The sequence below is a fragment of the Podarcis filfolensis genome (genome assembly GCF_964270895.1).
Source record: "Podarcis filfolensis genome assembly, chromosome: 11".
Taxonomy (NCBI): Eukaryota; Metazoa; Chordata; class Lepidosauria; order Squamata; family Lacertidae; genus Podarcis; species Podarcis filfolensis.
In genome coordinates this window covers 42,852,037-42,874,710 of record NC_139613.1, presented here as the reverse complement: position 1 = coordinate 42,874,710, position 22,674 = coordinate 42,852,037, and the positions used below count along the sequence as shown (strand labels likewise).

The following is a 22,674-nucleotide window of genomic DNA, read 5'->3' as shown; positions in this document are numbered from 1 at the left end:
GGGTGGACTCTGGCCCAAGGAGGAGCTGTCAGCTGCTGCAGTCTGACCAGGGGTCTCTTCAGATCTCTTAAGGGATTTCTGGGCGTGGGTGGGATCAGACAATGGTGCGCATTGGAGAGGACGAGGGGCGTGCCTAAGGTGCTCGCTGCACATGCTGAGAAGCTGTGAACAATCCCTGCTTTTCTCTGTGTGCGGAATAAATTAGATGCATTTGTGTTGGGGTCACCTGTGGAAGCTTCGTAATTGAGAGTGGCAGGCATGGGGAAAACATAGCAGTGATAATGCAGCCTGATCTGGTATCCATGGGCTGATGTCTGTCATCCACGTTAATTTGGGATGTCCTGTACAGGCTGCATTGCCCTCCCCCCCCCCCCCCGTTTTCTGGGATGCACTGAAAATGTAGAGGGGAGAGAACACTTTAAAGAGCGGGAAAGTATTTTGGCTAATGAATCCATATTAAATTATCTTGTGTACCTTGATAGATGGATGGTAGCTTAGTAGTCACAGTTGGATCTAGAATGATCAGTGTTGAACTATGACTCTGGAATACTTCAAAAATCTTTTTAGCTAGAACAATAGTAGCACGAACGAAATGAGTCTGTACAGCAGAAGCAATGCAATCAGACCACTTTCAGCTGGCTTAAAAACTACTCTCTCTGCAGTCAGTGTTTTACGACTAATGTTCAGCGCCATCTCTCTTCTCCCTCTTCTTTGGATGAGAGGAAGGTGCAGCTTTTGTTTCTGGAGAATGAATGGAGGGTTGATCATCACTCACTGTGCTTTGGCAGCACAGTTCGCAAAGCCCTATTCCCCAAAGGCGAAGAGCCGGGCATTGGGGAGTCTGTCTCCTAATTTATTCAACCAGGCTATAACTTATTCTGACTGAGCTGTAACTGGGACAAACATCTCTTCTCTCTTACCTAACAATGTGCTTTTTTGTTCTTCAGAGTCCTTTTGGAAGAGAGGCAAAGCAAACTGCGGCATGCACAGTAGTGTCTGTTTAAGGGGCAGTTTTATTTCAAGTGCTTTGGTTACCAAATACAACTTGCCTTGCAAGGAAATAAAATTTAATGAGATAATTTACTATAATTGCATAAATGGAATATTTGAAGAGTAATTGATTATACAACTGCTTTAATATATAAAGTTGTTCCTATATGTAAAAACATTTTGGTAGTAACTTCTTATGGTATTTACTGACATACCATGGCATCACTGAAAGTGAAACCTTCAGAATACATAGGGATTGCTGAGATTTTCCTTTGGATATTTGTCCTGTCTGTGGCATTAAGATTTATTTTAGTGCACTCATATCCATAAGTTCAAGGGACGCGGGTGGCACTGTGGGTTAAACTACAGAGCCTAGGACTTGCCGATCAGAAGGTCGGCGGTTTGAATCCCCGTGACGAGGTGAGCTCCCGTTGCTCAGTCCCTGCTCCTGCCAACCTAGCAGTTCGAAAGCACATCAAAGTGCAAGTAGATAAATAGGTATCGCTCTGGCGGGAAGGTAAACGGTGTTTCCGTGCACTGCTCTGGTTCGCCAGAAGCAGCTTAGTCATGCTGGCCACATGACCCGGAAGCTGTACGCCGGCTCCCTCGGCCAATAAAGTGAGATGAGCGTCGCAACCCCAGAGTTGGCCACGACTGGACCTAATGGTCAGGGGTCCCTTTACCTTGCCTTTACCTTTTATCCATAAGTTCAATAGGACCCTGTGTGGTCTTTCTGAACACCGAATCTCTAATAAATATAGTTTAATATATTTGCTCTTCCATTTTTTTTTTTTTTAAAAAGCTCTGTGGTTGAAATAGCAAATGAAATGGGTATATGTACTTTGTTTGTTTATGTAGTTGCCTCACTGCTGCTTATAATTTTTTTCATTCCTTTCATTCCTTGTCCAGGTTACCATTAAGAATATTGAACGAGAGCTCATCTGCCCAGCATGCAAGGAGTTATTTACCCATCCACTTATACTCCCTTGTCAACATAGTATCTGCCACAAATGCGTAAAAGAAATCCTCTACTTTACGCTTGAAGATTCGTTCAATGATGCTGCCTCAGAGACCTCCAATCAAAGTAGCCCTCGCAACCGAATGCATTCCCCTAGCTTGGATAGAATTGACAGGGTTAATAGATCAGGTATGTAAAAGTAACGCTGTGATTAGTGGATTGCAAAAATTATTTGGAACAAGCCAAATCTTTTTTTTTTTTAATTGTAACATTCCTTAGTGTTCTATAGGTAGTTCTTATTATAGTCAAGATGTATTAATATTATTATTAGATTTGCAGTGAAGTGGGCTGGATCACATATGTAGTGGTGGCTGGTCCCCAAAGGAACAGAAGGCAGGGAGACCAAAAGTAATGAAGTCAAGGCCAATGACAGGCCAATTTTGTCCCCATCCTCCTCCCTGCTGAAATTTACAAGAGCATTGCTGCGACTAAGGAGGAGGACTGGTTGTAGGTAAGAAGATAGGCAGGTAGAGACTGACTGGGGGCAGTCCATTTTGGCAGTTCCCCATTTGCCCTAATAAACCAGAGCCCATTGTATATTTCTAGTAGTATTGCAATTGGGTTTACATTCCCTTTAATTGACTTTGCTAAGCATATATTTTGTGTTTGTGCTGATTTAATTTCTAGACCCTTTATAGCACCTCTAAATCCATCTTCCTGGAAATAAGCCCTGATCATCAGTTATTCGAAAAAGGAGTGTTTAGGATCATGGCTTTAATGCCCCACTCAGTTCTACGCTCCGCTATAACTGGTTTGCCGTGTGATGTTGGAATTGTTCACAAAGCCAACTAAAATTGCCAGATAGGTTTTAGACATGTACCGGGTAAGACAATTTGTCCAACTACCATTTATCTAGACAACAGTATTGCCTACTTTGATTTGCAACAGTTCTTCAGGATCTGAGGGAGAGGTCTTTCCCATCACCTGCTATCTGATCCTTTTAACTGGAGATTTCCCAGGGATCTTGCAGTAGTGTTCTTCCTTGTACTTTTGGTAGTTGTAGTCCTGACACACTGGAAACTAAATTTTACTAGTATTGTTATGGGGGTAGATGCCATAACTGGAATACCTTGTGTTTTCAAAAGGCCTTATATGACTGTTTGCATATGTTAAACTTTTACTTAATAAATCTATATGTGCTGCTGCTGTTATAAAGTACCTAAGTAGGGCTATGAATTATTGGCTAATTAACTGGTTCTGGGTTTGTGTTTGGATATAGAGTTATGGTAAGTAAGTCTGAGGTTACATTGATTGTCCAAGACAATTATAATTAACCAATATTGAATGCTTCAAAATGCAACAGTTACCTTCTGTAATTTAAAAGAAACAAGAACTGTATTAAAATAAACCCTCATCTTTTAATTAAAGATATTGACAACTTGATATTAATAGACATGATAAGATGAAATCAAGCTCTCTTCCCCCCAATGCCTCATAATAATTGTGCAGCCTGATCTGGTCCTTGTTTACTCAGAAGTAAGTCCCCTCAAACACAGTGGAACTTACACGCAAGTAAGTGTGCATGCAGTTACAACCTAATCCATTTTTCTGTTCTGCAGTGGGAAGAAGGGCACCTGACCCATTATTTTAAGTATACCATAGTAAACCAGCTTCTAAAAACAATTTTCTGTTCATTGTTTACAGCCTCACAGAGGAGGTCTCTTGGGTGCAGAGGTAGAAATGCTTCACTTTTGTATGGCAGTAGTTAGTATTTGGCTCTTATAATAAATATGTTTGCCTATACTTCTCTTAGACATCAGTGGTCAAGTCCAAGCTTAGTGGGTGGATAAAGGTAATATTGTTGAGGACCTATTTACTCTCATCTTTGCGGAACAGATATGAAGGTCAACTGGATTCAAGAGGGCAACTTGGTAGCTCTTATTGCATGATCTAAAAAAATCAATACAAATAAAAGAATATCCTTTAGGAATAACTATAACCACAATGCAATTCTCTGTATTTTCTACTGAGGAGTAAGTCCCATTGAATTTAATGGAGTTTACTGCTGGATAAATGGTATAGTATTGCAGCCCCATTGGCAAGGTCACACTTAGATTGCTGGCTAAACTGGAAATAGTATTATTGTTTGTTGGACAAACTCTGCTTAATCTTAACTATTTTTAGTGTACACAAGCCAACTTAAAGGGTGGAATTCAGCATAGCACTAAGAAAATCATTCCATCAGCATGGAAGCATTTCTGCTTGCCCAGTGCAATGTCCTCCGCCAGCATGCTATACTGGGGCTTCTCCCAGCCCTCCTAAGCAGATCTGGGGAGGGTGCAGGGGGAGTTTGTTGCACTAACTCCACCTTTTCCACAAGAGGTCTGGAGGGTGGCAACAGGAGAACAGGCATTTTCTGCTGTGGCTCTTTTGTTTGTGGAATTCTCCCCCCTGGGAGGCTCGTCTGACACCTTTGTTACATATCTGTAGGCAAACACTTTTTCTCCAAACAAGAGAATTGCTTGTTCTTCAGTCTCCCCTTCCCATTAAAGACTGTCAGAAGTACCGTATTTTTCCGTGTATAAGATGATGCTTTTTGCTAAAAAAAAAATTAGGCAAAAATTGGGTGTCGTCTTATACACGGATAGTGAATGCAGAGGGAGGACGGGCGATGAATGGCAGCAGCAAGCAGGAGATAGGCAGTGGCGATTGGGCGGGTGATTGGTGGCTGCGGAAAGGCCTGCTGGCGATTGGATGTGGCTGTGGCGATTGGGGGCTGTGGTGAGGCAGGCAGGTGATTGGCTGTGGCAAGTGGGCTGTTGGTGGCGGTGAGCGGGCAGACAGTTGGCGGCTGCAGCGAGGTGTGCGATCGGCAGTGGCTGTGGCAAGCGATTGGCAGTGGCGGGCAGGCGGGCAAGCGATTGGCAGAAGTGAGCCCCCCCCCCAGCTAAACAACTTAATTTCTTAATTTCGGGTTAAAAAACCCAGGCGTCATCTTATACATGGGGGCATCTTATACACAGAAAAATACGGTACTTTCTACTTCACTGATATCCCATGTTGTGCTTGAAAATACAGATTACAAAATATTTGACTTACCGATACGTATATTTTCTCCTTTTAAAGTGCATCTTGTGAGGATGAATGCATTCCAGAGTGACATGAATGGAACTGCAAAAGGGTTCCAATGCTAGATCGATTAGTAAAATTTATTAACCTTCAAGGAAAACAACATTGCCATAATGTAAATAAAGGTTTCTCAAAGTTTGATTCCTAAACTGTCACTGAATACCTGCGTATCCTTAAGGGAAATATTTTATCTGAGGAGAGCAAGCATTCATTTTTGAACTTGAATCCAGCTGACCTTAAAACATAGTTTTGTTTCAAAACACACCCTGGAAATTTACTCTCTATTCTTCATTATGCTGGTGATATTGCTTATTAAAAAATGTAAGTTGAATTAAAAGATGTGTTATCCCTTTTCTAGTTCTTCTGGCTTTTGCTGTAGGAAATCATACTTTTAAACAGCGAGAATGTTTTTTCTTGAGAAAAACACCCACCCACCCACAAACCTATTGTGGGGACAGAAAGGCTCTGTTACGTGAAACTCATTGCATATGTGCAAAAGAGCATGAATTGCAGCTATTAATACTACCCTTGCCATGCATGTGGGAAGAAGATTACAGTAGGTGGTATTAAGGACCTATCTGCAGCAAAAAAAATTTTTTTTGGTCAAATTCTGCATTTATATTTGCATGGAGGAAAAAAGTGGGCAGAGTACAGTTATTGCAATATTTCTTCCCTGTGTTTAAAATATGCACATAGTACTTTTCTAATCAAATTTCCAAAGCAATTTACAGCAAAATTAATTATAAAACAATAATAAAATTGGCGAAACAAAACCCTGTAAAAAGTGATTTAAAATCATATAAAGCAGAGCAAGGCAATAAAAGTAGTAGTCACTGAAACTTTGGAAAATAAAAAGGTCTTAGCTTGTTGCCTAATGATAAAATATTTGTTGCCAGCCAAATCTGCCTACAAGAAGGGATGACATTTGGAAATTTCCTCCCTGGTTGCTACTTACTTTAACCCCTTGAAGGTTGGTGCACCTGAGGATATCTAACACAGTAGCAGTACTCATAAATTTTAGACAGGTCCATACGTATGAAAACAGTCTTTCAAGTACCAAGATCCCAATATGACACTGCTTGCCTAAGTTAAAAATAGGGCTGCTGTGTTCTGAACCAGTTGAAGTTTCTGAACTCTCATCAACCAGATATGAAAAATGTTTAGCCTTGTTTTGGACTACAACTTGCATAGTCCTCGCAATTGACCATGCTGCCTGGGGCTGATGGGAGTTGTAGTCCAAAGCACCTGGAGGGCATGTCTGCAACTAGTCCTGGTCTGCAACAAAAGTCATGTGATACTTAAAGAAAAATGTACCCGTTTGTTATGGCATAAGGATTTGAGGATAAAAGCCCACTTTGCCTTTAAGGTGTCACAAACGCTTCTGTTTTTGGATATGAAATATGATTGAAGGCACATAAGGCTGATATAACATGAGCACTGCATATTAACACTAAATTCTACCACATTAATCATATCATATTCTCAAAAGCAAATAACGAAGCAAAGGAAGTAGCCAGTGGCTTCCCTACTAAAAGTGGAGGATTGCCAATTTTGGTGCTTTTCCCCAATTTTTTTTTTAATAGGCTCTTTTGCAGCTGTGTGAACCAGAGTAAAATGCTATGTAAAAGTTTTCTCTAAGCAAAGATAAATAGACTACATGAAAAGGGATGGAACATCTTAGATCTTTTATATTTACGAATCATCAGCATGGGGTCACCAGTATGTATGTAAAAGCATGCCTTCATTATCATGCTTCTCCTTATTTTTAATTAATTGATATAAAGACCGCATAACTGTGTTATCTAACTCTATATTTTAGCCTGAACTATAGGGTTCACACCTGTCAACACTTCAGAAGCATGCTACTGGCTAAGCATTTCAGATTGCATTGTTTAAACTTGACCACTGCATCGCAGTTATTTATTTTTTAAAATTGGATTCTGTTTTTTTGCCTGCTTAATTGCCATTTTAAATAGTCAATAGTTTGAATATAAGTGATATTAGTTGCCTGCCGTACTAGCCAACATATGACTGCTGCTGTGGCATCTGCTTTTAGTTCCATGTTGCATGTTGTTATTATTTTTTTACTTTAAAGGTCTTGAGTTATTCAGTGTCTGCAATTAACATACTGCATGTATGCCTTGTTGCAGGGCATGTGGCTTTTGAGATTAAACTTGTTTAATGTACAGGCATGCTTTAGGGTTCCTTGATCAAATTATAATGCACTCATCACTATAATTGCATATTTTTCTATGAATCTAAGGGTAGACATCTTTCCTTGGAGTGCGGTCTTGGATGAGCTGCATTCACCTCTTTACCCTTGATAATTCACATAAAGGGGGTTTTGAGTTCTGAAGTGTACCTACAGCTAATAGAAAATATTGTTTTGAGGAGTAACTTTCTACTAAAAAATATTTCATACGGCCAATTCTCTGTTATAGGGTTGGATCCAGATTTCTCTTTTTTGTGTCAGGGATGAAGGAGTCCTCAAGATAAAGCCTAATGTTCTTAAAATATAGCTTTAGAACTAGGAAAAAGTTATATTGGCTTCTACTCTGCATACTTTAACCAACTAATTTGGAGGTAGCCACTTTGTGGCTGTGATACTACTATGCGTAGGGGTGACAGTATGTTTCCTGTATATAGGGTTGCTGCAGAGTCACAGAAGCCAATCCTGAATTTTATTTACTTTTACTATTTATTTTTTACAATTTATATACCACTTTTATTTAAAGTAATGTTCAAGCGGGTTGGAACCTAGATTTAAGACATTTTAAATAAAAAACTTAACACAAAAAATACCAGAGAATTTACACATTATGTAAGACACAATTAACTAAACGGAGTGTCTTCTTTAGCATAGAAATCAGCCGCAAAATACAAAGAAAAGTGCATATTGTAAAACATAGTAAATGCTAAATAAAGTATTTTCTAAACATCAGCAGATAGATTGCATCTGAAAATGAATATAATGACCAATAATGATATTTAGGCAAAAGAAAAATCAACTCATACTTCCCAACCACCATACGCCAAATCAGTTAAACGATTAAACAAACCAACCCCATCAAATTCCCAGCCCCATGGAATCTAAATGCAGCTTCCTTGCAGGATCAATGCACTTGCATCAAACACATAAACACTCGAATTCACAATTCTAGCACATCCTCAGTTTGCACTGCACACAGCAACGACTAACGTAATTCACTCTTGCATCCCAGAAACGGTAGCAGCAGTCAACCTTTAGTCCTATGATGACAACGATGTGTCTCCTGAATCCAGTGTAATATCACCTTCATTTTCAGTTGGTTGAATCACATGATTTTTGTATAAAGTTGTATCTTGTTTTTGAGAAATGGCTCCTCATTTTTGAGAGATGGCTCCTATGCAGAAGAAGCAGAATTGCAAAGCATCTGCACTCTTCTCAGTACCTCAGCTTGCTTTGGAGAAAGATTCTTATACAGAAATGCTCTATATCTGAAAAATATTTCCTGCCAAGTTTTGACATTCCGAGACCCCAAATTTCATGGTTTAAGAAAATAGAGCCCTTATGATTAAAGAATGGCTAGTTAATTTTTGGAAACTGGTAGAAATGTATAAACTCAGAGTTGGTTCGACTGCATGATGGAAGACAAAAGAGGAATTATTTTAAAAATGAATGGATCCTGTTGATTGAATATATGAAAAATAGATATAATATGGATATTGAAAAATATAATAGCATCTCTATATGGTAAGAATACATTGTCAAAACTGTATTGATTATTGACTGTGATAGTGGATTTGTATATATGCTGAGTTGATATTTATTTTAAATGTGAAATAGTGTTATATTTATTTTTTTATATCTTGAGATTTTTATAAATATTTGGAAAAAGAAAAATAGAACTTAAGTGCTATGGGGAAAGCATAGAGAATGAAAAATAGGACTCCACAGGGCTTTTGGTGTCTGACAACTTCCTGATTTATTTTCATAGTATACATCATTCATTTTAATATTAATTTATATTCTTCTATTCTCCTAGTCCCTCCCCCTCCCCATCAAAATTCTTTGAAAGCCTTGATCTTGGAAACAAATTGTTTGAAATGTGTGAAAGTTGGTGACACTTATATAAATCTGCTTATAGAATTTAGATGTTTGTTATGTGTGTTGGAAAAAGTCAGGGTTTTATCTTTGCATAGAGAACATGTGTAAAGAGCTTAATACTGAAGAGGGCTCTGTTGCAGTTTGTTCCAAGTCACTATTATTATTGCCGAGCCAGAACGTAGTCATGAAAGCGACATATGAATATTTCTCACTCATGTATAAAAGTCTATTTTCAGTTGAGGTGACTGAGACATCCAATAATCTGGATTAATGCTAGGAAGGCAGGGAACACATGACAAGCATTTGGGCCAGCCATGTAACCCTAAGCTCATCCCTCAGTTGGTTCCCTGCCTTGACCCAGGACCCATTTTCCTTGCTGCTCCTTTCTCTTTCAGCACTTAACTATTATCTTTACTCTTTTCTGATTACCGTCTCATGGCTTGCTCATTTGCCTAGCCTACTTCCATGTTCCTCTCTTCAAAAGGAATAGTTTTTTTCCTTTTTGCTCTGTTCCTCCTCCTCCTCCTCTTTCCTTCCTCTTCCACAGCTCCCTCAGCCAAGCAATTAACGTGGGCTACAAAAAATATATTAAGTAAATTAAGAGTAGTGATGGAGGAAAGATAAGATGCCTACTTCAGCCACAGTGGAGCCACCAGCTGAGATTTTCTTTCATAGATACAGTAGGTATCAAACGTGCCTTTTCCCAGCAGATCCTCAGTGGGCCACAGAAACTTCTGAGGGCCATTTATGGACTACAGGCTTTAGCCTTCTTCATCTTCCTTATAGATAAATGTTTTGTTCAGTGCATGAAATAGGCAGCGATTGACGACCTTGCGTATTAGTTTGTCAGACAAGTAAAGAAAATGGGATGTCATTAGAGGTGAAAAAACTGTCCTGTTGGTTCTAAACCTTCTGCCTCCCCCCAGTAGATACCAGCTGTTCCAAAGCTTTAGGATCCCATCCACACCTATGACGCTTCATGAAGGAGGCATCTCTCCCCTGCCCTCTGGTGGTGCACAGATTTCCAACTTGTACCTGCATATGATTGTCAAGGCTCTCACAGCACCTCCCTTTGCAGCTTTGAAGGATGATCCATTAAGACTGCTGTCCCAAAGGTCTCCTTTTCTAATGGCAGTTTACCACCACTTGCAAGTTCTTAGATCTGGAAGTTCTTTTGATCAAAGAACATTAAGCACATTTTTCTTTTTTTTCTTTTTATAAGATATTTATTAGCATTTTCCATTTTATACAAACAACAAAAAGACAAAATTAAAAAGAAAAAATAATAAAGTTCAAAGCTTATTTTTCAATAACATCTTTCACTGACCTCCTCATACCTCCCCTTCTTGTATTCCAGTTCGAATTGTTTATCCAGCAAATCCTTATCTCCCAGCATTACAATTAAACCCCTTATTTTCTATCCATCCTCTTATATTATTATATCTTAAACTCTTGATTATATACCAAGAAAAAAGGGACCATTTTTTCATAATCTTATTACCATTACAGCTAGAAACCAATTTCAATCCTGCATCATTCAACATTCATTAATATTGCAATATTTTTGTAAATAGTCCTTAAATTTCTTCCATTCTTCTTCTGCTGACTCTTCTCCCTGGTCACGGATTCTGCCAGTCATTTCTGCCAATCCCATAAAGTCTATCAACTTCGTTTGCCATTCTTCCAGAGTGGGTAGATCTTGCGTCTTCCAATACTTTGCGATGAGTATTCTTGCTGCTGCAAGCAAGCAGCAGCATTAAGCACATTTTTCAGATCTTTCGAATGGATCCACTATTTCGGATGGTTAACTCTGCCTTCCTTAGGAAACAAGAGCTGAACTTGCCTGCAACCCTCTCACCTAAGGGAGAGAATCTGGCACTAGCTAGGCATTAGGAGGGGCCTACAAACTTCTATTGAACAAAAACAGCCAATCAAACCTGCTCTTTGTCTCTTTCCACTAAAGGTCATTGGGGAAAAGAATATCTAGTACTGCGGTTGACCAGATGGTGCAAAACATGCATCTTTTTGCCTTAATAATAATAATAATAATAAATTTTGTTTATATCCCGCCCTCCCCAGCCGAAGCCGGGCTCAGGGCGGCTAACAACAATAAAACAGTACAAAAGTACAGCACAGACAACACTCTAAAATCATTCATTATAAAATTAATTAAATTCATAGCACCTCCCAAAACCTCAACATATCATGGTCCACTTCAGCAGGACAGCATACTCTTTGGCGACATTTTACACTAATGACCCCTACCTAGAAATCTGCTGGGCAGCCCCATGGAAGTCCCTACTGCCTTTACTAAACATTACAAATCTCAGTGGTCATTGTCCCTCAATCCCCAGCTTGTATTGGGTATTCTCCTGTGAACGAGGATTCTGCATCACCTGTTTTTTCTAGGTTCACATTGTGGTTTTGTTTCTTTTTTGTTCTGGACTCTTCTCGGCACTTCTGTCTCAAACTTTGCTATGAGATGGAACTGGTGGAGAAGCTTAGGGTGACATGGCTGGCCCAAATGTTTGTCACGTATTCCCTGCCTTCCAGGGTGATAGGAATAGGAGAATAGGATAGGAGGAATTAAACCCTGCCAGCATATTGGATGCCTGTTCAACATAACTAGAAAGAACCTTCAAGGTAAGTGTCCAGTGTTCCTTTTCTCTTTTGTAGTTGCAATTGTTTTTATTATGCTTCAGCCAAGATTTGCAGTTGGGAATGAATTTAAACTTAAGCCTGCTGAGCATGTTGGAGGAGCTAGCCTCATATTGCTATTCAGGATATTCTTACAGTTGGGTTTTTTTTAAATTTAGATTTGCATCCTGCCCTGTCTTGCACTCAGCATGTGCTATAGCAATATATTCATCAACTCATCAAAACAGTAATGGATTATGGTGGGAGACAGTGAGTTACAGAGGATGTTAAGTGAAATTCAGGCTGAGCAAAAATTGAACAGAGACTTGCCATTCCCAGACCTCTCTCCCTTGAATTATAATGTCTCTTCCAGTAAGGTTCTTACTGAACAAAAAAACAACTCCAGCATTTTTCAAGTTGGTCCATGGATTGTCAAAAGATGAAATATCAAACATTTTGCTCTAGCTTCCATATTATCTTTCTTTTGCAAAGTTGTGCAATTTATTTACAAACATTACTAAGTATGGCAGCCACATGGCATATGCATTAAAGGAAATTTCTAAATAAAGATCTAGTAGCTTATCGTTTATTCACCTGCCAAATCATTTTCCTTATCAACATTGCAACTAAATCAGGTCCTGCCATCTGCACAGGTTGGAAACGCAATTCCTTGACTCCTAAGACAACTACCTTCCCTTGTCCTGGATGCCGGCATGACATAGACCTGGGAGAGCGTGGCATCAATGGCCTATTTCGCAACTTCACTTTGGAAACTATTGTAGAACGATATAGGCAGGCAGCAAGGGCAGCTACAGCCATTATGTGTGATCTCTGTAAACCTCCACCGCAAGAATCCACAAAGAGCTGCATGGATTGTAGTGCAAGTTATTGCAACGAATGCTTCAAAATACATCATCCCTGGGGAACTGTAAAAGCGCAACATGAATATGTGGGACCAACTACGAACTTCAGGCCTAAAGTAAGTGAGTTTGTTTAATGTGTAATAGAACTGGCTTGCCTTTGTGCACATACAATTTGTATGCTAGCTGTTGCTGCATAACAATTACTTAAGTATTCTTGATTTTAAATTCCTGAATTTTGTCTTCTGATTCTGTTGCTATGACTGTTGATGAGCTGCATTTTAGAGAGAACTGTGTAATATAATTTCCAAACAGAAATTGGATGTTGAGCATAGTGCTGAACATTTTATTTTGAAAATAGTACACCATTGTTACTGTTGAATTATTCCGCATAACTGTCTTCAGATATTAAGAATCTACTAAAAGTTTAAATTCGTTGTAGTTATTACTTACGTTGGTAGAATGAGTTCCACGTATTGTTATTGTTGTTATTATTATTGCACATCTAGCATAGCATAGTTTATGCTGAGTGGGATATTTTGGGGTGGTGATGGTAACTCTGTAATTTTAAGTATTTTACAGGTTTTTTTAACCTTATAAATGAGGATCGGGCAAACTTTTTTTTCTGTATTAAGAGCCATATTCCCCCCGAGGTAATCAAGTGGGCCAGAGCCACGTTGACACTCTTTAAGACAGGTTGGGGAACCTATGGCACAACCAGATGTTGTTGGGTTGCAACTCCTGTAATCATCTCTGACCTTTCACCATGCTCATTGGGGCTGATGGGAACGGAAGTTTGAAGAGCGACACGTTCCCCACCTCTGCTTTAAGTCTTCCAAGTTGGTGGCAACCACTACTACTTATGGGAGCAAATTCCATAGTTTATGGACTGTGTGAAGAAGTGCTTTATTTTGTCTTTCTTGAGTCTTCCAACATTCCTCTTCATTGGATATCCACAAGCTCTAGCATTATAAGAGAGGGAGAAAAGTGTTTCTCTACTTTCTCCACACCATAGGTAATTTTATAATGCTCTATGGTGTCTCTTCATATTTTCTCTATATTGAAAGTCCCCAAATGTTGCAACTCTTCCTTTGCATTTTCTGAACATTTTCCAGCTCTGCAGTAACCTCCTTGAGGTGAGGCAACCAACACTGTACTCCATATACCAAGTGTGAGCTCACCATAGATTTGTACAATGACATGAAATTCGCATTATAATGTATTATATAATGTAGTATATAATGCATTATATGTATAATGACATGATATTCGCAGGGATGCAGGTGGCGCTGTCGTCTAAGCCACAGAGCCTAGGGCTTGCCAATCAGAAGGTCGGCGGTTCGAATCCCCGTGATGGGGTGAGCTCCCGTTGCTCGCTCCCTGCTCCTGCCAACCTAGCAGTTCGAAAGCACGTCAAAGTGCAAGTAGATAAATAGGTACCACCCCGGCAGGAAGGTAAACGGCGTTTCCGTGTGCTGCTCTGGTTCGCCAGAAGCAGCTTAGTCATGCTGGCCACATGACCCGGAAGCTGTACGCCGGCTCCCTCGGCCAGTAAAGCGAGATGAGCGCCGCAACCCCAGAGTCGGACACGACTGGACCTAATGGTCAGGGGTCCCTTTACTTTTACTTTACCTATGATATTCACAGCTTTACTTTACGTATGATATTCACAGTTCTTTTATTAATGATCCCTAGTATGGAAATCACCTTTTTCACAGCTGCCACACACTTGGTCAACAGCTTCATAGAGCTATTCACCACAACCCCAAGGTTACTACCGCTGTTCAGTTACTGCCAGATCAAACCCCAAGGGTGTATATGCAAATTTAAGATGGTTTTGCCCCTAGATTCGTCACATTTTTTTACATTGTATTGTATTTGCCACTTTACTGCCACTTTACTGCCGATCAGCGACATAGCATGGGTTGCCGATGCCCGGGGCAGGGCAAGTGTTATGCCTCCTCCGGTGGACTGGGCAGCTGGGGTGGGGGCACACATGGAGCCTATGTGGAAGGTGAATGGAGACTGCTGCCTCCATCCATCTGCCCACTAGACAAACCTGCCTGCCACCACGTCTCAGCTCCCAGGGCTCCGTGCCAGTTGTGGGGGTGCCTGATTGTGCCCCCTCAAAAATGTGTGCCCGTGGCCATGCCCCCCCCCCCAGCCCTCTCACGCTACGCCTCTCCTGTCCATTCACTCGGTTTAGAGAGATTCAGTGGGAGCTCTTCATAATCTCTTTTTGTTTTAAGCAACAATTTGGTATAATCAGCATTATCTGATGTTTAAGGTTATCGCGGGTGGCGCTTGGGACGCGGGTGGTGCTGTGGGTTAAACCACTGAGCCTAGGACTTGCCGATCGGAAGGTCGGCGGTTTGAATCCCCGCGACGAGGTGAGCTCCTGTTGCTCAGCCCCTGATTCTGCCAACCTAGCAGTTCGAAAGCATGTCAAAGTGCAAGTAGATAAATAGGTACCGCTCCAGCGGGAAGGTAAACGGCGTTTCCGTGTGCTGCTCTGGTTCGCCAGAAGTGGCTTAGTCATGACCCGAAAGCTGTATGCCGGCTCTCTCGGCCAATAAAGTGAGATGAGCGCCACAACCCCAGAGTCGGTCACGACTGGACCTAATGGTCAGGGCCCCCTTTACCTTTACCTTTAAAGTTATCAGGATTTGCTTCTGTTGCATGGTGTTTTTAGTATCTGGCTTATGGTCTCTGACTTCCTCACCTCATTTGCAAAGTCAGTTGGTAACTAGCCCCAAGGCTCAAGTAATCAAGCTAAGTGGTACATGACAGGGAAAGCAAAACTACCGTATTTTTCGCCCTATAGGATGCACTTTTCCCCTCCAAAAATGAAGGGGAAATGTGTGTGCGTCCTATGGGGCGAATGCAGGCTTTCGCTGAAGCTTGGAGAGCGAGAGGGGTCGGTGCGTACCCACCCCTCTCGCTCTCCAGGCTTCAGGAAGCTATCAGCAAGCCTGGGGAGCCCGCGGGAGTTCCCGAAGGGCTCCCTAGGCTGCGGATAGTAGTCTGCTTCCCGGAGCGCGGGGCGCGCTGAAGCAGAGCACCCCGCGCTTCGGGCAGACATCCGCAGCCTGCTGCACAGAGCGCGGGGAGCGCTGAAGCAGAGCGCCCCACGCTTCGAGCAGACATCGGGCAGCCCCACAAGCTCGGGGGACAGCGGGGAGGCGCAGCGCCGCCATACCGCTGTCCCCCGACCTGTTTTGGATTCCCCGACCTGGTTTTGGGGGGGAAATAAAGGAAACATTTTTTCCCTTTATTTCCCCCCCAAAAAACTAGGTGCGTCCTATGGGACGAAAAATACGGTACCTCTGAGTTGCTGCTCAGCATTCGTTTGGGTTGGCTGACTTTTTTTCCCAGCACTGTGGTTGAGAATGCTCTGTGTATGTGCAGTGTTTAAAACTAATTTGACACAGGTCCGCCCATTTTCACATTTTTAAATGTGACAGCGTTTAATGCCAAGGAAAAAAAGAGAATTTACAATCCTATTTGGTGCCTCCACTATAATTGCTGTACCCCATGGGCATAGCTGGATCTTAATCATTTATTTCACTTCTGAAGTTTTCATTGCCTGTCACCTTCACTGTATTACTTTCACACAGTATATGGATATCTTTACTTGGGACCTAATTTAATGTCGGAAATGGCTTTGTGAATGAGAATGAGAATCATTCTTGCCCTAAGAGGCTGTCCCGTAACGCCTGAGGTTAAAATTGGCTGTACAAAACGTATAGCCTATTCAGCTTAGAAAAACAAATGAGGTTATTTGCTTTTAGCTTTATTGGGGCTGTGTTCCAGATTTTAATTCCCTGAATAGTTAACAACTTCCTTCCAATTTCCAGCTTATAAATCACTCAGAGTTGATTTATTTGTGTTTGCTTTCTGCTTTTCCCAATCCAAACATATTCTTTAGACTAAATATAGGCTTGGGTCCCCAAAAAACCCATTGCAAGGCATGGTGTGAATGCAATGGTGCTTTTCTATCCACTGAAAAGCTGAAAAGTTCTGTGAGAGTTGGGGAATTCTTCAGAATGGAATGTGGTGCAGTGCAGGAGTTACAGTTTGTGTTTGAGTGTGTGTAAATTGGTACATCCATTTGTGTGTGTGCAAATTGGTACATCCATTTGTGCGAGTGAGAGTGCCTTTCATTTGCACAAATAGAGCATTGTATTCAGCCCCATCATTGTAAAATTATAATTTTAATAGGAATACTGTTTTTAAAAGAAAGCTACCTAAGGTATTTCAGGCAAGATAGTGGTATTGTTGAGCTAGTTTCCATCCACAGCACCTGCAGGATAACTGTTTTAAATGGTTATTTGTCCTTTATTCTGTGAAGAAAGAGAAGCAGATGGAATCCTGTAATTGCTTGTAATCTTGTAATTCACACAAGTGAATTAACCTTAAAATGTTAAATTCAAGGCTGCTGTGGGTTTTTAGTCCAATCTAATTATAACGTCTCTTATATTAGCTGCTATTTAAAATTGTAAACAATCATATGAATCTCTGTAACTGAGTAAGGTGAAAAAAGCAAATCTTTGTAACGTGCAAAACAAGTAATTAGGTGAAACAACTAGCTTGAATTTTGCTTTACTTTTTAAAGAAAACCAAATGCAAGAAACAACATTTTCCATCCCTTTGCACAGCCAGATGGCTTGCTTCTAAAACACTTTTTTTTGGGCAGTTAATGCTTCCATTTGTTCACCAGTTTTCCTTCACAGTCTTTTAACTAATAAGCAACCAATGCCATCAGCAGTGATATCTTTTTAAATTGTTTGGCAGAGTTGGCCATCAAATCCTTTTGGATGGCTTTTTAGGGTGATTCCAGTTCTTTCTGAAGGCTTGATTTCAGAAAGTGGTGCTGAGGACTCTTGTTTGACTTATGGCCTATGGCAGGGTGTGGCAAATGTTAAGAACATGGAAACTGCCTTATACCCAGTTTTATTTTATTATTATTCCATTATACATATATTTAAAATCCACTCTTTTATTTCTCTTTCTCTTGTTTTCCTTCCACTCATCCTCTGGCCCTTTCCCCTCAGGGGATGCCTCCCTTCCTCGCTCTGAATTTCAGATTCCTTGCCACATTTGTTCAGCATGCAGGGAATTGTAACACTGGCATGGCTTCATCCATAAGACTATGACAGGACCAGGGGATGAGGCAGACAAGTGAGGAGGCGCTGGTGGGCTGTGGCAGTGAGGCCCACCTGAAAGTGAACTGAGACTCGTTGGCCAACCCACTGCTTGAAAAATGTTGGCAATATGGCAGGCTTCCTCAAACTCGGCCCTCCAGATGTTTTGGGACTACAGTTCCCATCTTCCCTGACCACAGGTCCTGCTAGCTAGGGATCATGGGAGTTGTAGGCCAAAAACATCTGGAGGGCCAAGTTTGAGGAAACCTGGCATATGGTATCTTACAGGGGTTGGTTTTGTTCCCCACGCTGCTTAGCATATATGGTGAACAACTGGAATTTTGAGTGCATTGCCATTAAAATGCAGTTCTGTTTCCCTTGACATCAGATTCTGGAAAAACTATTTGGATTGTATTCGACAGCGTTAGCTGATAAGGCTTCGGTCAACAGAACAGAGAAACTTCTGGCATCTCCACCTCTCCCTTGCCCCTCCACCTCCCAAATCTGCTCCAAAGGGCTGGGGAATCTCCCTCAGCAGGGGGGAAATCTCTGAAGATTGCTTCTCTTTGTTGCTCTGTTGACAGAAGCCTGACAAGTGAGCAACACCATTTCTTCAGAGCAATGCCTGGAGGCATTACTAGATGAGGGCCAATAAAGTGGGGCTTAATTCAGATAAAGGGAGACTGGTGGCGCTGTGGGTTAAACCACAGAGCCTAGGACTTGCCGATCAGAAGGTTGGCGGTTCGAATCCCGGCGACGGGGTGAGCTCCTGTTGCTCAGTCCCTGCTCCTGCCAACCTAGCAGTTTGAAAGCACGTCAAAGTGTAAATAGATAAATAGGTACTGCTCTGGTGGGAAGGTCAACGGCGTTTCCATGCGCTGCTCTGGTTTGCCAGAAGCGGCTGTACGCCGGCTCCCTCGGCTATTAAAGCAAGATGAGCACTGCAACCCCAGAGTTGTCCGCGACTGGACCTATACCTTTACCTTTAATCCAGATAAGGACGTAAGTGCTACTGATTAGGGAATAGGGATTCAGTTTGTCTTGAATGATGCAACACTTTCTTTGGGGGGGGGGAAGGGTTTTCAGTTTGTAGGTAGTGGGCAGGGACTTAACAGACCTGGCCTTGCATTTGGTTGTCCAGATTGCAGCTGTGGCTAGGGGTCCTTTTGTCCAGTTTATGCTAGTTTGTCATCTGCACCTATTCCTGAAAAGAGCTAACATGCCTTGTTGACACATACCTTAAGAAGCTGATTTTGAAACAGAGTTCTGGAGTCCACAAGAGGGAAACACTTCAAAATCTATTTGAGCAATTAAGGCTTGGTTTTTGAGTTCTACAGAACTTTTCATTCAGCCAGACGTTTCTCAAAGCAGGGATAAGAAATTATGCTGGATGTTGAAGCCTTGATGTATGCATTTAAACTTGATCAGGAGGTGGAGATTGCAGTCTGGATTGATCTCAGCTAGCTTCTTGCAGGTATCGGGTATACCTGGGATCCTGGGATAAGAGCAGCTGATTCCCCATTTTTGTAAACACAAAGCCCATCTCTTACCCAGATTTCTCTCATGCATTTTGTAATGCTCCTGGTTAAGGAAAAAAAAAACAAGTAGAAACAGCAAATTGATTTTAATCCTAAAGTTCTCATGCATTGAGTGTAAGTAATGTCCATTTATGTGTGGGTCTGTGGGGTCTGATTTTGTCAGTCCCTCTTCCTGCACATAGCATCCTATTCATAACCAAGCCCAGTGGATTTTCAGTGGGCACAGGGAGCTGCAGATGGAGAAATGAAGTGGGAAAGCCATGTTCTCTGCAAGGAACAAATAAAAGAATCCAAACCTATGTGGCTGTTACGAACACACAGTAGTAGTGGAAGTATGTTTTATTCCCCTATTATTTTTTCTCAACTAGTAAATAGTTGAATTTCAATAAAATTAAATTTGCTGCTATCCTTCAAAATTCCTGTTTGTTACAGTGGGTCATTCTCTAGGCAGAAATTATGACATTCAGATATTTATCACATATGGTTGGCTTCATTTGATTGAAACATGTTTGTATCTCTTCCCCTCCATATTGTCGACTTTTGATGGCTACTAGATTTAGTCTTTTTAAATCATGTTTCTGAAATGTTCTTTTTGCAAGAAATCGGTTGGATCAACTGAGGTAAGATAGCTATATAAATTCTTGACTTTGTGCTTTTTAATTAGTTTTTATCAAAAACTAACTATATTTTAAAATCTTGTTTTTAAGTTACATTTCCCTGATGCTGTGTGCATGGTCTAAAATCTGAGCACAGTCATACACAGAAGAGTATATATAACATACTGAATAATAAATAACCCGTGTTGCTGGGCAGTTCGTGAAAGACATTTTATATTATTTTATTCTTGTCAGATTTTGATGTGTCCGGAACATGAAATGGAAAGAGTAAACATGTATTGTGAAATATGCAGAAGACCTGTTTGTCATCTTTGCAAATTGGGTGGCTCACATGCAAACCACAGAGTGACTACCATGAGCAGTGCCTACAAAACACTCAAGGTAAGTGGGAATGCTCTATTTTTTCATCTTTGGTAACAAAAGCATCATGAAGTTTTTTCCTGGTGTATTTTAACACACATACACAGATTATTTGCATACAGGCTCATTTTTGCAAATGTAGGAGCCATCTGTTGAAATGGCACACTTTTCGTTTATTTTGTTTATCAGCTTGCTTTTTATAACAAAAAGTCTTAACGCAACATGACAAGAATAAAATGCAACACACAAAAACAATTTTAAACCTGAAGTATTTTTAAACACCGATAATACACAGTACATAAAATGCTCATCGGGATGATCAAGGGTCTGGAAACCAAACCTTATGAGAAACGGTTGAGCGAGTTGGGTATATTTAGCCTGGAAAAGAGGAGACTTGAGAGGAGATATGATAGCCATCTTCAGATATCTAAAGGGCTCTCACATGGAAGATGGAGCAAGCTTGTTTTCTCCTGCTCTGGAAGGTAGGACACGAACCCATGGTTACAAGACAAGAGATTCCAACTAAACACCAGAAAGAACTTTCTGATACTAAGAGCTGTTTGACAGTGCAACAGTCTCTTACGAGAGGTGGCGGACTCTCCTTCCTTAGATGTTTTTAAGCAGAGGTTGGGCGGCCATCTGTCATGGATGCTTTAGATGACCCTGAGGATCCCTTCCAACTCTAGAGTTCTGTGATTCTGTGATCCACAACATGTTAATAAGAACCAAGTCCCATCCACCCCACTAAAATACATGCAGCACTATAGGAGGCAGCATTAATTATTATCTGAAGGCCTGGGTACACAGAAAGGTGTTAGCCTGGTGCATGAAACATGGCAAAGGTGGAGCCAGGTGAGTCTCGCTGAGAAGGCCCTTTCACAGTCCGCTTGCACAGCATATCCTTCCAGAGCCAGTACCTGGCATTGCCTCCAATGGCAGGAAGCACTGCCATTAGCCACCTGGTATCTTGTAGGAGATTTGTAGAAATGGGTGATAGCATAGATAGATGGGGCTGCAGAAGAACAGATCTGGTCTCTGGGGAACCTTAAGGCCTAGGGGCAGCCCTGGCTGCAGCCTGCCCAACACATGCTCTCAAAATAGCCATGGTGATGCCATTTTGATAGCTTTAGAGGTAAAACATTTTTTGGTTTTATTTAACTAACCAAATTACATTTTTTTTTTTTTACAATCAGACATTTTTAATTGGATGTTGCCAGCCTTAACCCATAAAACAGAGGTAGTGGTTATTGCTCGTAAAATGTTTAATGTTCTTGAAGCATGGAAGTTTAAATTTGATTAACCCTGTTGACCATTCCTAGCATGGCTCATACCAGCTGTTCAAACAGACAAATGTTTTATGATTGTGTTTGTGGAACAAATGACATTTTAATTATTGAGTTCACTTCATTCTGTAGGGACTTTTTGTCACGATGGGTTTTTATGTATGAACCATACTTTGAATAAAGCAATGTTCTGATGACAAGAGTGGATTGATACTCCTTTATTCAGACCCTCTTAGTTACTCTTGTTTCACACTGAAGCAGTTTAGAAGTTAATACAGATGTTCTGATAGAATGAAGTGCCATTGGTTTCCATTAATGAAAGCTGGTTTTCTTCACCTGTATTGCAGTTCCAGAAATGACTTTCAGGGCAGTGCACATGTGGATCATGATCAGTTCTACCACACACCCTTTCCCATCATGCTTTAGCTATACTCTTACTTGAATTATACATTGTTTGTATCTCACAGACAGTGGCAATTAGCTGTAGTAGCACCTAAACACTTGCTTGGATGGGATGGTATTTTGCACGACAGTGTTGGCTGTTGAAGGGGATTTGCTTACTTATTGATTTAATGTCCTGATATTCCCCTGAAAATAGCCCCCAAATTCCCCGTTTGCTTCAGAGATTCTGCTTCAAAAAGCAGCAGAACATTTAGCCTTAGAATTCCTATGCAATGTTTTTACTTTTTTCCTAACCAGAATTGCTGATATTTTTAATAGGAGAAACTTTCAAAAGACATAAACTACCTCATTAGTAAGGAGAGCCAGGTGAAAAGCCAGATTACAGAACTTGGTCTTTTAATGAAAGAGGCAGAGGTAAGAATTATTTATTGGCATGTGCTAAACTCTCTTGTGATGTGTGTTCATTTTTAACAGTGCTCATTTTAATGTTAATTTATGCATGTTGGCTAGGTGTTGTGTTTTCTTCAGGGCAGTAAATAAATGATTTTTAATAAATAAGCTTTCCTTAAAAAAAACAAAAACCCATCTATATTAGCCATAGATCAGTCATTTATATTTAAAATACTTGCATACAAATTTCTTTAAAAGAGGAGTGGTTCCTAGATAGGT

The 22,674-nt window shown here is 40.8% G+C and overlaps 1 protein-coding gene across 8 annotated transcripts in view; it reads left to right on the top strand.

Annotated features, from left to right (window-relative positions):
• Positions 1-22,674, top strand: part of TRIM36 (tripartite motif containing 36) — a 50,703-nt gene that overhangs the window by 14,505 nt on the left and 13,524 nt on the right. For 4 of the 8 annotated variants that reach the window (XM_083576794.1, XM_083576798.1, XM_083576800.1 and 1 more), the window contains exons 2-5: positions 1,900-2,137; positions 12,437-12,780; positions 20,195-20,341; positions 22,324-22,419. In XM_083576794.1, the coding sequence (XP_083432920.1) occupies positions 1,900-2,137; positions 12,437-12,780; positions 20,195-20,341; positions 22,324-22,419 (825 nt within the window). The remainder of the gene's footprint in view (positions 1-1,899; positions 2,138-12,436; positions 12,781-20,194; positions 20,342-22,323; positions 22,420-22,674) is intronic. The other 4 variants (XM_083576799.1, XM_083576795.1, XM_083576801.1 and 1 more) reach the window with 1 other exon arrangement.